This window comes from Leptodactylus fuscus, chromosome 6, assembly GCF_031893055.1.
Source record: "Leptodactylus fuscus isolate aLepFus1 chromosome 6, aLepFus1.hap2, whole genome shotgun sequence".
In the NCBI taxonomy this organism is placed as follows: Eukaryota; Metazoa; Chordata; class Amphibia; order Anura; family Leptodactylidae; genus Leptodactylus; species Leptodactylus fuscus.
Genome location: NC_134270.1, coordinates 129,154,537 through 129,168,692, shown reverse-complemented (window position 1 = coordinate 129,168,692; position 14,156 = coordinate 129,154,537). Strand labels below are relative to the sequence as shown.

At 41.5% G+C, this 14,156-nt stretch overlaps 1 protein-coding gene across 10 annotated transcripts in view; it reads left to right on the top strand.

Moving 5' to 3' along the window:
* SRCIN1 (SRC kinase signaling inhibitor 1) overlaps positions 1–14,156 on the top strand; it is a 304,218-nt gene that overhangs the window by 144,939 nt on the left and 145,123 nt on the right. For all 10 annotated transcript variants that reach the window (XM_075278228.1, XM_075278229.1, XM_075278227.1 and 7 more), the window contains one exon: positions 8,541–8,824. In XM_075278228.1, the coding sequence (XP_075134329.1) occupies positions 8,541–8,824 (284 nt within the window). The remainder of the gene's footprint in view (positions 1–8,540; positions 8,825–14,156) is intronic.

Here is a 14,156-nt window from a genome sequence, read left to right as displayed (position 1 = left end):
TTGCTAATATTATACATGTACAGCAGATTTCTCTCTCTCCCCCTTTCTCCTGGCCTATAAAATAGGCCTAATATAATGTAGATATGAATCAGACATACTTTGCACTAACCAAAAACAACCGCAGACAGATGGGAGGGATTCTGGGACAAAATGGATGTGGACAGCACCCCCATAGCTTACATAGTAGCTATGACAGTAGTCACTAGTCACCCACTCATAACTGGGTTGAATACAAGGATGTAAAATATCTCTTATACTATCCAGCTCAGCTATGTCCTTCACAATCATGCCAAGCCCTCCAGTCAGGGAAGAGGGTCATCTCAGGCAAGGGGCTTGAAGACGAGAAACATATTCTGACTTGACATCAGTCAGGTTTCTTCAGTCCAGAAATCCTACTAGGGATGCTAGTCTGGTAATTTTTAAGGAGAGGATAAGGGAGACAGAAAGAAGCAGGAAAGAACGAAAAGATAAAAGAGTAAAAAATTAGAAGTTCCAAAATTAAATGTTAGTTTGGCATTGGAACGCCTTGGAATTTTTAAAGTACAAGTGCTGGAAGTGTTGAGAAATCTCAAGGTAAGGTTAGCTACTTGACATCAGGAATTACTGGTGAGGGCCAGGGAATGACAACCTTAAAAGCTATATTTTCAGTTTGGCTGGACGTCAGTAAGGCTGCACGCACACAACGGCTGGAGTAGTTTTTACCGTCACTAAAATGGATTTGTATTCCTCAAAAAAAAACATGTCTGTCTGGCATCATTTTTAAAGCCTGGACACTGATCATTAAAAAATACAGACGTGTACAGTGGTGTAACTAGTGGCAAATTTTTGACATGGGGGCCCCCCCAAAAGGGGTACGTGGGCATTCAGGCTGTATGTGAACAAGAGGGTGACTTTGGGTGCAGGGTGTATATAAGCAAGAGGGGAAATGGGGTACAAACAAGAGGGGGGAATGGGGGTGCAAGCTGTATGCGAGCAAGAGGGTGATGTGGAGGGGGAACCCCCCCCATTCCACCACACTCTTGCTCACCCACAGGCTGCACCCCCATTCCCCCTTCTTCCTCACACACAGCCTGCGCCCCCATGTCACCCTCTTTGGTCACACACAGCCTGCACGCCCATGTACCCCTCTTGCTCACACACAGTCTGCACCACCCATTCTCTCCTCTTGCTCACATAGGGCACACCCATGTACCCCTCTTGCTGACAGTCTACATTCCCCCATTCCCTCCTCTTGTTCACATTCTGCACAACCATGGACCCCTCTTCCTCACAGATAGCCTACAACCCACTCCCCTTCATTGTACACTGACCTGTACAATCCGGATAGCTCCGCCCACAAAATACACTGATTCTATCTTAGTAGCTTAAAGGACCTTTGCTGACGTCATGTCACAGGTCCTGTAACCTACTAGTATAGATGCCGGCTTAGGGACAGTGGGCAGGAGATAAGAGTTTCTCCTGTCGCTGTCACCATGCAAGTGCCGGGAAGCAGAGGCCCGGACAGCAGATATCCCCTGCTTGGGTACAGTAGTGAAGCCTGTAATTGCTGGCTTCACTACTGTTAAAAGATGGATTGTGGAGGAGGCAGCTCCTTTCTACTCCGCATCCATCTTCAGGCAGCACCCGGCGCTGCAGTAAATAGGGCCTGTTACCTGCTGGAGTTACCCTAGTATCCCGGGCCCTGTGGCAGCTGCTACCGCTGCTACCCCAGTAGTTACGCCCCTGGACGTGTATGAAGCCATAGAAATAAATGATTGCTTATTCTATCCACAATTGTGGATCTGTCAATACTGATATACGCTGTGAAGGGTGAACAGTTCTGTTATCTATAATATTATACAATAATAATAGGTGATACTTCTTAGGATAAAAGGAAACTGTTCAACTATGCCATTACATGGAAACCCAGGCATTACTGTTATTGACAGTCGCAGTCCCCAGGCATCCAATGACTGCCATAAGCCACAGGTATACAGTACTGTTATAGGTGCATACATACATGCCCACACATACTATTAGGCTCATGGCGCAGACATCACATGACTAAGCCCCAATGCACATATAATGAACGCTGCCAGCTGCATTGCAGTGTGATTTTAAGGCCAGGGCATGCTGTAGTCCCAAAGCAGTTCTGTATATTATGTGTTATGTACTGCAACATCGCCGTATGCAAAAGACATGCCTATTCCACGGTTCATAAACCTTCCTCCTCCGCCTCATCAAGCAGCATATGTACTGGAGCAGAGCTATGGTAGTATTAGTCCATGATGTACAATGTGGCTACATGTTTACTTGTGTATTCAATGACCAATGCCCCATATCCAGTACGTGAGGGATGAGATACATTCAGACATTTTAGCGGTAAATGCTTTATTGCTTTGTGTACCTCCATTTCAGCTCACAGCCTTTTATTTCACAATTGGATATATATTTCCAGTGTGATCAGGCATATCTGTCAGTAGTATAAAATGTAAGCGAATTCTTAATCTGGTCATACACATGTAATATTTATCTGCAGATCATTAGCAGATCCAGCTTTCTTAGTGCCCGTTGTTAAAAAGGTTATGCCATGAAAATTATTCATCCCCTGGGGAATAAATTGCTGATCAGTGGGGGTTCAGCCGATGAGATCCCCACAATACCGTGATATGGCGTGTTTTGTGGTGTTTTATTCATGCTCAGAATGTAGTGCTGAACACACAATGTGCACCCCAGGCTCTATTCATTTCAAAGGACGCGACAAAAATAGCTGAAATACAGGAATCGTCTACATATAGCACTCCTATTAAAATAAATGGAGTGGGGGCGCGGTTATTCTGCATCCACTGTCTACATTCTACAAGGCAGTAAGTGATCCCCATTCTCCGGATAGTGGGGTTCTCAGTGCAAAAACCTCCATATTAGAAACTTATACCCTATCCTATCAATAGGGGATACATTATTTAAATGGTATAATCCTTTTAAAGAGGCTCTATCACTAGATTTTCGTGTTTTTAGCTAAAGATATGCCTGAATAGCCTTTAAAAAGGCTAGTCAAGTGCTGCTAATTGTTTGTAGAAAGAACCCCACGTTTTTGTTAATTACCGTGGAAATTCATATGCAAATCAGCTCCACTGTGCACGGTGGGCGTTCCGTGCACCCCCTTGCGTCATACCATCTGGACACTCACTGCTACTTTCAAGCCCTCCTCCTCCTGCTTATTCACCGCCTTCATCGTCGGCGGTATTTATTGCAATCATGCGCTCCCTCCAGCACGCTACTGCGCACACTCCAGCTCCATTTTCCCTTTGCACGTTCCTGGAACATGCACAGTAGTGCGCTGGAGGGAGTGCTACTGCTCACATGCGTGACTTCAATAGAAACCGCTGACAATGGAGGCGGTGAATAAGCAGGAGGAGGAGGGCTTGGAGGCAGCGGTGGGCATCCAGAAAGTATGACGTAAGGGAGTGCACGGAACGTCCACCGTGCACGGTGGAACTGATTTGCATATCGATTTCCATGGTAATTAACAAAAACGGAGGTTTTTTTCTACAAACCATTAGCAGCACCTGAATAGCCTTTTTAAAGGCTATTCAGGCACATCTTTAGCTAAAAACACGAAAATCTAGTGATAGAGCCTCTTTAATCCTATGTGTATGACCATCACCGACATTCGATTCTCAGCAGATTTTGCCAAATGTAGCTGGATCAACCAAAAGTTTCCAAATAAATATCTTGTGAGTGTCAGATCTCAGTGGCTAGCTAACCAGCAATACCTCTTAAATTCAAATCCAGTGTCCTTCATCTGCAGATATGATCCTATTATAGGACTGAAGACAGGAAACCTTTTGCAAGTGTCATCTCCCAGCGGCCAGGTGTTATAACCAGGAGAAGTTGTCACCATCTAGAATTTATGGCCGGAGTTGGCCATCCATGTAATACACGTATAAGCTAAGTCTAGCAAGCTATAGACCTCTGTTTATTAGCGGATCTTTGCTCTGACAAATAAGGACCCTACATCCCTATGTGACATCCCAAGTCTAAACGGCATGGTCTCAGTGGGACAATCCCTTTAATTTACCGCCAGCCTTAGAAAGGAGTTCATCTGATAAGACCCCGCTGACGCCAGGAACAAAGCCTCTTACAGATTTTGTCTTCTATGATCACAAAAGATATCTTATATGCATATGAGCAAAACTTTTAATAAAAATTCATATCCAGCTTCTACACCATCAATGATATGCGATAGATAAATAATTAAAGGCAGAGATGAATCCTCTTCTCCTTTGTTAAAATGAATAATGAATCAAGGTTAAGCAGACAGAAAACATGAGAATGTAGAGAAGTCTTAACAATGGTTCCTTTACTTTATGTCGGGGTATAGAAGGCGATATATGGCAGATCAACCCGACACTATAGCTATTGGCTTACATGCAAATCAATGACACTATCAATGGTGAGGTGGAGATAACAATGCTATACAATGTGCTTTAGGTAATTCTCAGTAACAATAGGAAATCTTACATATAAAATACAGAAGGAACGTGGCGAAAAGTGTTCTTAATGTCATATAATATGTTGGACTTGGTTCATAAGTGGAGCTTATGTAGGGAAAACTGCCAATGTCCACAAGCAACCATGGCAAGGCTGCTGCAAAAGATAAAGCCCTATCATTGGCAATTCTGTGCAGTATGTAACTAGTCAATAAGATCACAGGAAGACGATGATTCCTTTTCTACGATGCTTGATGGAAGAAGAACATTTTAAGCAATTTTTTAATTTTCATTGTACGAATGATACAATATATCCTTTTAGAAAGTGAAAGATCTCCATGTTTCTTGATGTCCTCATTCTACAATATTTTCTTTGGGAAGTCAGATTGCAGCCATTATGGCGTATCAAAGTAGAAGGTGAGAAAAGCTTGCTAGGTCCAAAAGATTTCTTTGTGAGGTGTGAAGGAAAATCTGACAAGGCTCTGGGCACATATCTTCCCATGCTGTGAGATCTTAAGACAAAAGGCGAATGTAAATCCAGTATCTGTAAATTTTCTATTTGACCAAGTAATTCTGCATCTATCAGATTTCAGGCACTGACGGGTTTTAAGTTGCATAATAAAAATACAGTTAAAAATAATACCTGTGTCCTATACATGCAGCAGGGCAGTAATAGTGTTATTGTATAGAGGCATCTGCAGAATACCGGTCTGATTGACCTTTATGTCTGAAAAAAAAAAAACCTTGGATATTTGGTTTAAAGGGGTCAGATTCCTTTCTAAATTCAGCCTTTTGTTAATCCTGTCCTAACTTTGAGATGTGTTGCTGCCGTCAATTTCTAAATTGCATTCTTGTTTTCTTTACATTTGTGGAGGTTGTCAGCTTGTGTAACCTCTCTATTGGATTCCGGGGCCATGCCTGTAGCCATTTTACATTCCTCTTTGTTTAGAGAGCTCGCATCACCCCTCAGCCTCAATGAGATGCAACTCCTCTCCTGATTCTTAACCATACCCATGTGCCAGAACTATTTTACAACATTGCCACCAATCATATTATGTTAATTATACTAGTCAAACTTGTTCTTTGTCTACACACTGTACTTAAACTACTTCTTTCCCTCCATTAAAGCAGGACCCACTATATACACAATAGCTGTGTGTGTTTCTCTAAGCTAGCTTATATATGAACTTTAGTAGTTTGGACTTAGGGTTGAGCCGATCTTGAGATTTCAGGATCAATTTTAAAATCCAATTTCCGATCATTTTCCAGCCGATCCCGACCATGAAATTTTCTCGATCGGGATCTGATCTTTCCCGATCGCTCAACCCTATTAATGATATATACATGAATAGGGGTGAGCCGATCTTGAGATAACCTCTGACCACGATCCCACTGGAAAAGATCAGGGTCAGGGGCAACACAGTGGCTCAGTGGTTAGCACTGTAGCCTTGCAGCACTGGAGTCCTGGGTTCGAATCCTGCCAGGAACAACATCTGCAAGGAGTTTGTATGTTCTCCCTGTGTTTGTGTGGATTTCCTCCCATTCTACAAAGACATACTGATAGGAAAAAAACAAGTACATTGTGATCCCTATATGAGGCTCACAAACTACATTAAATAAAAATTTATTCGATCGCCGATCAGAATACGATCTTTTCCGATCCCGATCGCATAACCGTATTTGGACTTCAATACGTTGATACACATTTTACACATCAGGCAAAGATTTTTTGGAATTGAGGTTGTAGTCTCACTATTGAGCATGGGGTTAAATGGTATTCTCATCAGAGATATTTATGGCAATTGTTGAGCTGCTTTGGGGATTGCCATATAAATGAATAGAGAGAACCCTGGAACTAGTTGTAATGGGGTGTGGATAGACTTCCATTCTTGAGATAGGTATGGGTCCTAGAGGGGGCACATCTATCAGATATTTATGGGATATCCTGTGCAATTGGAATTCCCCTTTAAATATCTTCCAACAATAGCACAAATGAGAGATTCCTGATATTTTTAGCCATAGTTTTCATTGAGCAATACTAATGGCCCAGCGAGCAGTGAGACCCTGGAGAAAATGTACTAATACTATCTAAAGTGTCTAATAGATAATCTTAGACTGCGGGAGATAAATTACAGTGGTTAAGACTAGATGATAAAATGGCACACTTTTAGACTGTCTAGTCTATTTTTGGATCACCTATTTCTTTTAGCTTATGGTAAAGAGCAAGTCAATTTTGGAACAGATGTCACCTCCTAAGAAATACACCATTTCAGTTACATGTTTTTTTTTAACATAAATTATGGTAAAATCCTGAGTCTGATGTAGTTTTAGCAGTAAATCTGCTCCAGTGTGTCCCCATACCAGCCCTCCTTTCTGTGATCTCCTACTCTGCACCACTGAAGAAGAGCAATACCAAATCTACCTGCAGCAACAAACTGATGACCAATAGCCATTTTTCTAGCATTGCTTATACAATGGTCAGATAATTTTGTAATAGAAGTTATTGTCATTACACAAACATAAAACTTTATGAGCCGTCACCAGTCGTGACCTTTAACATGTAGATGGTGCCTGGACATATAAAGTTAGCCTGAAATGGCATCATATCATGTGGGGTAATGTGGGAGCGGGAACAGAGGAGGGTTAGATTTAGGGATTCTAATTACGGTACGGAAGGGTTTACATTAGGAATTGTGATAGGCCTGTCTGAAAAGATATGTCTTTAGTTTGCGTTTGAAGCTGTAGAAATTGGGAGTTAATCTGATTGTCCAGGATAGAGCATTCCAGAGAAGTGGTGCAGCTCGGGAGAAGTCTTGTATACGAGCATGGGAGGTTCTGATAATAGAGGATGTAAGTCTTAGGTGTGTGTCTGCTAAACTACACTATCCTAGAATAGTCTTTGAATGATGCAAAGTCCACACTTAAAAGAAAGATGACTTGTTTCATTAAAAATAAAATAAAGGTTATCAAAGTAACAAAATAAAGTAAATGCAAAAATTCCCTCCTGCATAGGTTCTACTTGGGAAGAATACAAAGCATTAACACAAATACTGCAATCTATATATATCACACTGATTCTGTTCATCTTAAATGCAATTTGGCCCTGTGTATATATCTAAAATGGAATCACAAAGACACCCACATACAGCCACAACTCCCTCTTCATAAGGTCTCCTCTGGCCTTCTACATGATGGCGCTCCAGCTTTTAGTAATATATGAGAATTGCTGTTGTAGTAGGCCTTGAATGCCTTTGGATGGCACTCTTGCACTTAGAATAAATCCTTTAGGAATGACATTCATACCCCAGGGTCATGACCTACCAGTAAATGAATATGGATGTCCGGGAGATTGGCTTGTGTTGTGACCCTGATAAGACAACAGCTGTTCATTCCAAGCACGACAGTGACCTTCATTGGTATCAATGTGCATGTTTCCTTCCAACCCTTGTCCATGTCAAGCAAAGGGATAATCTCCATTGTATCACTGATAAACCCATATTCTGTAATGCAGACATGGGGGCCTAATATTCTCATTGTAGACTGTGGATCAGGTTGAGCTTTTGCCATCTTGGTCCAATTTGCCATGTACCTTTCACAAAGGTCACAGCATTGCCTAACTTTTATAGAAGTCGTCTATTCCTAAGTCCTAATATTTCTAAATTATCAATCAAAATGCAAATGTAGTCAGATTTTTAGGTAGCCAGAGCGGAATTTACTACTCTTGCCATACCAATGTAACTGTGGTTGTAATAACTAAAATTTAATATATAAAAATATATATATAACATAAATTCTCCATCGTGAGAGCCTCATTCTATTGAATTCATACCTGTTCTTAAAAAATACTGTACTATGTTTCTATCCTAAAGGAATTCCCTGACTCGCTGTGTTTCTGTCAGTAGTGCTCTCATGCCTTAAGAGACTGACCTATATGCATGTCTAATGCATTTTGATCCCACAGAGGACCAAAATCCTTTCAACAATTACATTTACTGTAGGCCCAATGGCTGTCTGACTGCTGAGTATTTTGTTAATGTTTTTCTCCTGTTCTATTACCTCTTCCTGCAGATTCCAGCCGGTCTGGGACACATATGATCTCTGCGGACGATGCTGAATACCCCCGAGAGTACCGTACTCTCGGTAACGGGACAAGGCGTTTTTCTAATGTGGGCTTGGTGCACACTTCAGAGCGCCGGCACACTGTGATTGCTGCCCAGAGCCTGGAGGCGCTGACCAATCTCCAGAAGTCTGATATGGAAAGGAAGAGAGACGCTTTCATGGATCACCTTAAGAACAAATACCCGCAACACGCCTTGGCCATCCGTGGTCAACAGGAGAGGATTCGAGATCAGGTGAGAACAGGGCCACCCACAATCTTACTGTGTAAGGAAGTCTTCTCATCCCTAGAATATAACTTTCTGGGTTTTTTCTCTATTCACGGTAAATTTCAATGGGTAAAAATATTAATGATATAGGTTATATATAGGTCACCAGTTTTAGATCAGTGTGCAACCCCATTAATGAGCTCTTCTTAGCAGATGATACACAAAGAATGGAGCAGGAAGCAGATAGTTCTCTTCTTAGTGTAGTGGCTGAACAAAGTGAATGGGAGCTGATCTGCAGTAACCTGGTCTGGCCACTACACAGAGAACGGAGCTGTCTGCTTCCTGCTTCATTCTCTGTGTATCATCTGAACAGCAGATTAATGGGGGTGCCTGGAATGGCTCCTCACCAATCTGATATTGGTGGCCAATTCTTAGGACAGATCATCAATATTTTTTTTTTCAAATTCCCTTTAAGCTTAGGTCATCCACAAATTTCAAGACTTATGACTTAGTGGCAAAATTTCAATTTTCAAGACTTAGTGGTAAGACAAATAATTTTGGTAAAGTTCTATAATTTGTGAATCTTAAACTCACATTTGATAACATTTTCTACATGGCATTTGGAATTCTGTCAGAATCTCTTTACCTGAGGGGACATTTTATCTTGTGGTAGGAAGTAACTGAGAGCATTGACATAACTCAGCTAAAGGAACCTACACTTCATAATATAATTGACCTGACATGGGATGACCCACTGTGTCTATCATGCTCTGATATTTTACTCCATTTAAGCTGGTTTTTCATGTTTAGCTTTTTTATGTAGTTTTTCAATCCAAAACCAATTGTGGATCGTAAAGGGAGAGAACATATAAAGCACAGATTCACTCCTGGCGTTGGTTTCCAAAAATGCATAAAAAACCTGAAACTGTGATCTCAGATGTAGAACATAGATAGGATATTGTCCATCTATGTGATGGTGAGGGACCAACTGGACCACTATGAAAACAATAGTAAGCAGCCAGACATCTTATTTGGTAGTAAATTTGCCATTTACTTCATTAATACAGGGCGGACATATAGCCTAAATGGTTAGTCTGCAGTAGTGCCCTGACATTGCTGATTGATGGAGACATATGGTGTCAGTGAGCAGAGGATAAACAGAACCTTTTACCACCTCCAACAATTCCATCTCTTTGCATCCTTTAGTAAAAGAAAAAATATATATCCTTGTACCGTGTTAGCCAGTGGATATGAAATGAAAGAAATTTTCTGAGAGAAGTCCTCAGTAGTTGATACCTTTTTTAATGGCTAACTCAAAAAGTTTTTTGATGACATATTTCGAGCTTTCGGGACTACTATAAAGGTCCCTTCATCAGGATGGTATAACACAATGTCTGAAGGTAGGCATATATATACAGAGAAATGGAGTGTTAGGGAGCATTCACACGGTGTAACGTGCCGCGAGATTTGGCACGTGTATGCCGCGTGACCCTTTGCGTGCCGTACACGCTCCCATTGAGTTCAATGGGAGCGGGCAGCGTATGCGCCGCGCTAGTTTGCGGCCGTGAATAAATGCACGGCCGCAAACTAGCGCGGCGCATACGCTCCCCGCTCCCATTGAACTCAATGGGGACTACTATATATATATAGTATACTATATATATATATATATATATATATACTATATATATACTATTGAACTCAATGGGAGCGTGTACGGCACGCAAAGGGTCACGCGGCGTCTACGTGCCAAATCTCGCGGCACGTAACTCCGTGTGAATGCTCCCTAAGATGCAAAATAGATGGAAAACAGAACATAAACAGTTTTAAAAAAAACACATATAAGTTCGCAGGAAAGTTCTCTGGATTTATGGCTTCTTTGATCAGTGACGTGGTGTCTAGTGGTTATAAAAGGCCATAAAACCCTGGGCCCTGTTTGAACCTTGTTGGAGAGTGCGAAAGGTCTTCATAAGTTTAAATTCCCATATGAGACGATCTTTTCTGTCTTTGAAATTCCCCCTTAGTACCAAGATCTTCATATCCTGGGTCATATTATGATTTTGATTACAGAAGTGTTCTGGCACAGGGAGGTCCATTCTTTGCTCTCTAATCGTATGTCTGTGTGAGTTCATCCTCATCCTAAGTGACTGTCCTGTCTCACCTACATACAGGCCCTCAGGACACTTAGTACACAATATCAAATACACTACATTAGGTGTGCTTCAGGTGAAGTTACCTGGGATCTTGTAGTGTCGATCAGAGTTCGGGATCTTTATTTTGTCCGTAGTCAGTATGTGCGGGCAGGTTTTGCACCTCTTCTGTCCACATGGAAATGTTCCTCCAACTAACAAAGGAACAAGGAACAGGAGACCCCAGAGTATAATAACTTCACTTATGGTTAGTAACAAACTTATTCAACCCAAAACAAATCTTTGCGCCAAATCACTCAAACCTGACTCAACAAATATTCAGAGGTGATCCGCTGGCAAATATGAGGTGGCTAACGGCCCAAGCGGACCCAGTCTTGGAGGCCAATACTGGACTTTTGTTGTTATATATGTATGAATATACTTACTGCCGCAACCCAAAGCAATGCAGAAAATACTTTGGCGACATGGCAGTCAAATATGTCAGTTCTTTTCTTACGGAGACTTATATGTAACCCTAGATATTTATATGGGTGTCAAATCTCAGATCCGTACAACATAAATCTGACATAAATCTGTACTACATTTAGCACATGAGCTATTAAGGCTTTGTTCCCACTGGCCGTCATGGTTGACTTCCCTCCGACTGACACAATAACATAGTCCACTGCTCTGTTCTACATAGTACAACAATAAACCCAGCAGAAGGTTGAAATTATAGCAGATCTAATGTTGTGGATTTTTAGTGTTTTTTTCTTTCTACAATTATGTAAAACATAGTTTTATATATATAAAAAAAACATTACTACAATGTGACTTGGTTTGTGGTATTTTGGTGAAATTTTGTGGGTATGTTCCGTTTTTTCATAATGCAGCATCCTCTGGATATGACATTTTTTTCTAACATTTTTTTTACTTGTCCAACTATTTAACCATATAAGTGCTTGGTTTGCTCTTGAACACAGACCTTGCTGTCACTGTGCCTTATATGTACAGCAGATAGGTATGACATTGTATATATGGTGGATTTTAGGAAGGAGTTGAAAAGTATTTCATCCATTTGAGGGCCCGTTCACACGGATTAACGCAAGCGCATTTTAGCATAATACACGTGTAAAAATAACACTCCCATTGACTTCAATGAAATTTTTTACATGTGTAAAAAACGCGTCAAAATACGCGTCACGCTTTTTGGCGCGTATTTTGACGCGTGTTTAAACGTGTAAAAAATTTCATTGAGGTCAATGGGAGTGTTATTTTTACACGTGTATTATATTAAAATGTGCTCGAGTTAACTTCGTGTGCACGGGCCCTAAAAACACTAGGAAAAGAACACTGGAATAGATTTACTAATAAAAATGTGCAAGAATTCTAGCCCAATATGCTCCAAAAAACATACATGCTTTATACCACGTTATTTAACTGTTTTAGGGTGAATTCACACTGAGTAAACGCTAGCTTATTCTGAACGTAAAACACGTTCAGAATAAGCGGCGTCTAAAGCAGCTCCATTCATTTCTATGGGAGCGGGGATACGAGCGCTCCCCATAGAAATGAATGGGCTGCTTCTTTCACTCCGTGCAGTCCCATTGAATTGAATGGGGAGTGCCGGCGTGTACGCTCCGGCATGAGCAGAGCTTGCCGTATACGCCGGCACTCCCCATTCACTTCAATGGGACTGCACGGAGTGAAAGAAGCAGCCCATTCATTTCTATGGGGAGCGCTCGTATCCCCGCTCCCATAGAAATGAATGGAGCTGCTTTAGACGCCGCTTATTCTGAACGTGTTTTACGTTCAGAATAAGCTAGCGTTTACTCAGTGTGAATGCACCCTTAGGCTGAGGTCACACATTGTGAAAAAGCTGCTCTTTTATTGCAGATTTTGCTGCACTTTTTTGAGCCAAAGCCAACAGCAGCTTCCACAGGAATGGGATATATATCGCAAGTACTAAGGCCCCATGCACACGGCCTAGTGTTTTTACGATGTGTGGCCAAGTTTTCCCCTGAGTTCACTCCATGATGTAGTATATGGGGGCTTCCGATCTATACTGTTCTCATGATGACATGGGTGATCATAGAGCAGGTCCTATCCATGTCATTGGAACAGAATGGTTCAGAAGCCCCCATAGGGGTGATTGCATTCCACTGGAAACTGGGCCTATACATATATTTTAAGGTTATGCTTTCTGTGTCATCAGCTAGCATTTTGACGTACAATATACAAATACATTTGTTATACTTATTTTTAAAGGGAGTCTGTTTCAAGAAGACTTGATATAAAACTAGGTACAAAGCATTGTAGGTGCTGAATTCAGTGGACTGTCAGCTTTCCCTGTATGCGCACCAATGCTGGAGATATTGATGCCATTAATTTTGGCACCAATATCTCCCCACTGTCAGAAAGGCAGGCCTTACAGACTAACATCATCGCTGTGCTGTGAGGAACGCCCCCATCCCCCTGACAGTCCATAGACTTCTACTGTCACGGAGGTGTTCCTCACAGCCCAGCGATGATGTTAGGCTGTAAGGCCTGTCGTTCTGACAGTGAAGAGATATCGGTGCCAAAATTAATCTCCAGCACCGGGGCACATACCAGGAAAGCTGACAGCTCACTGTTGGTTTTCTAGCGGTATATAATACCGCACATCTATGAGGACATGAAAGGTCCTCTTTAAGGAAATGGTGCATTTCTTAGACTATCTAAGGGTATGATGGCGCTTGACATGATACACTATGGCTAATCTGATATCTAGTTTCCTGGTAACAGACTCCCTTTAAGCAATTGAACATCATCTATCACCTCTCGGTGTAAGTATGAATTATCTATGGCACATACTTGTTGTTAAGGACCCTTAGCCAGCTTGTTCCCATAACCACATCCCCATTCTCTGCTCCCTTTTCTTTCATTAGTCATGATGGACAGTTGTTGTAAAATGTTTTAGGTTTTATTCCAATAAACTACATTAGGAACATTTTTCGTGGGGCATCTCCCGATGATCGAGAAGCTTCCGGCTGATAAATGACACTCTCATTGCTTGCTATCCTGCAGGCAATTTCTGATCTCCATTTTTCCTATGTATATCAGTATTGTTTCCCCTTCTAGTAAAATCAGGTTCTTGTCCCATTTCTTAGCTGCAGAATATTTCCATGAAATATATTTGGCCCCATCAGCCAACGTAATTGTTTTGTGAAAAATATCCATGTAAATCTATT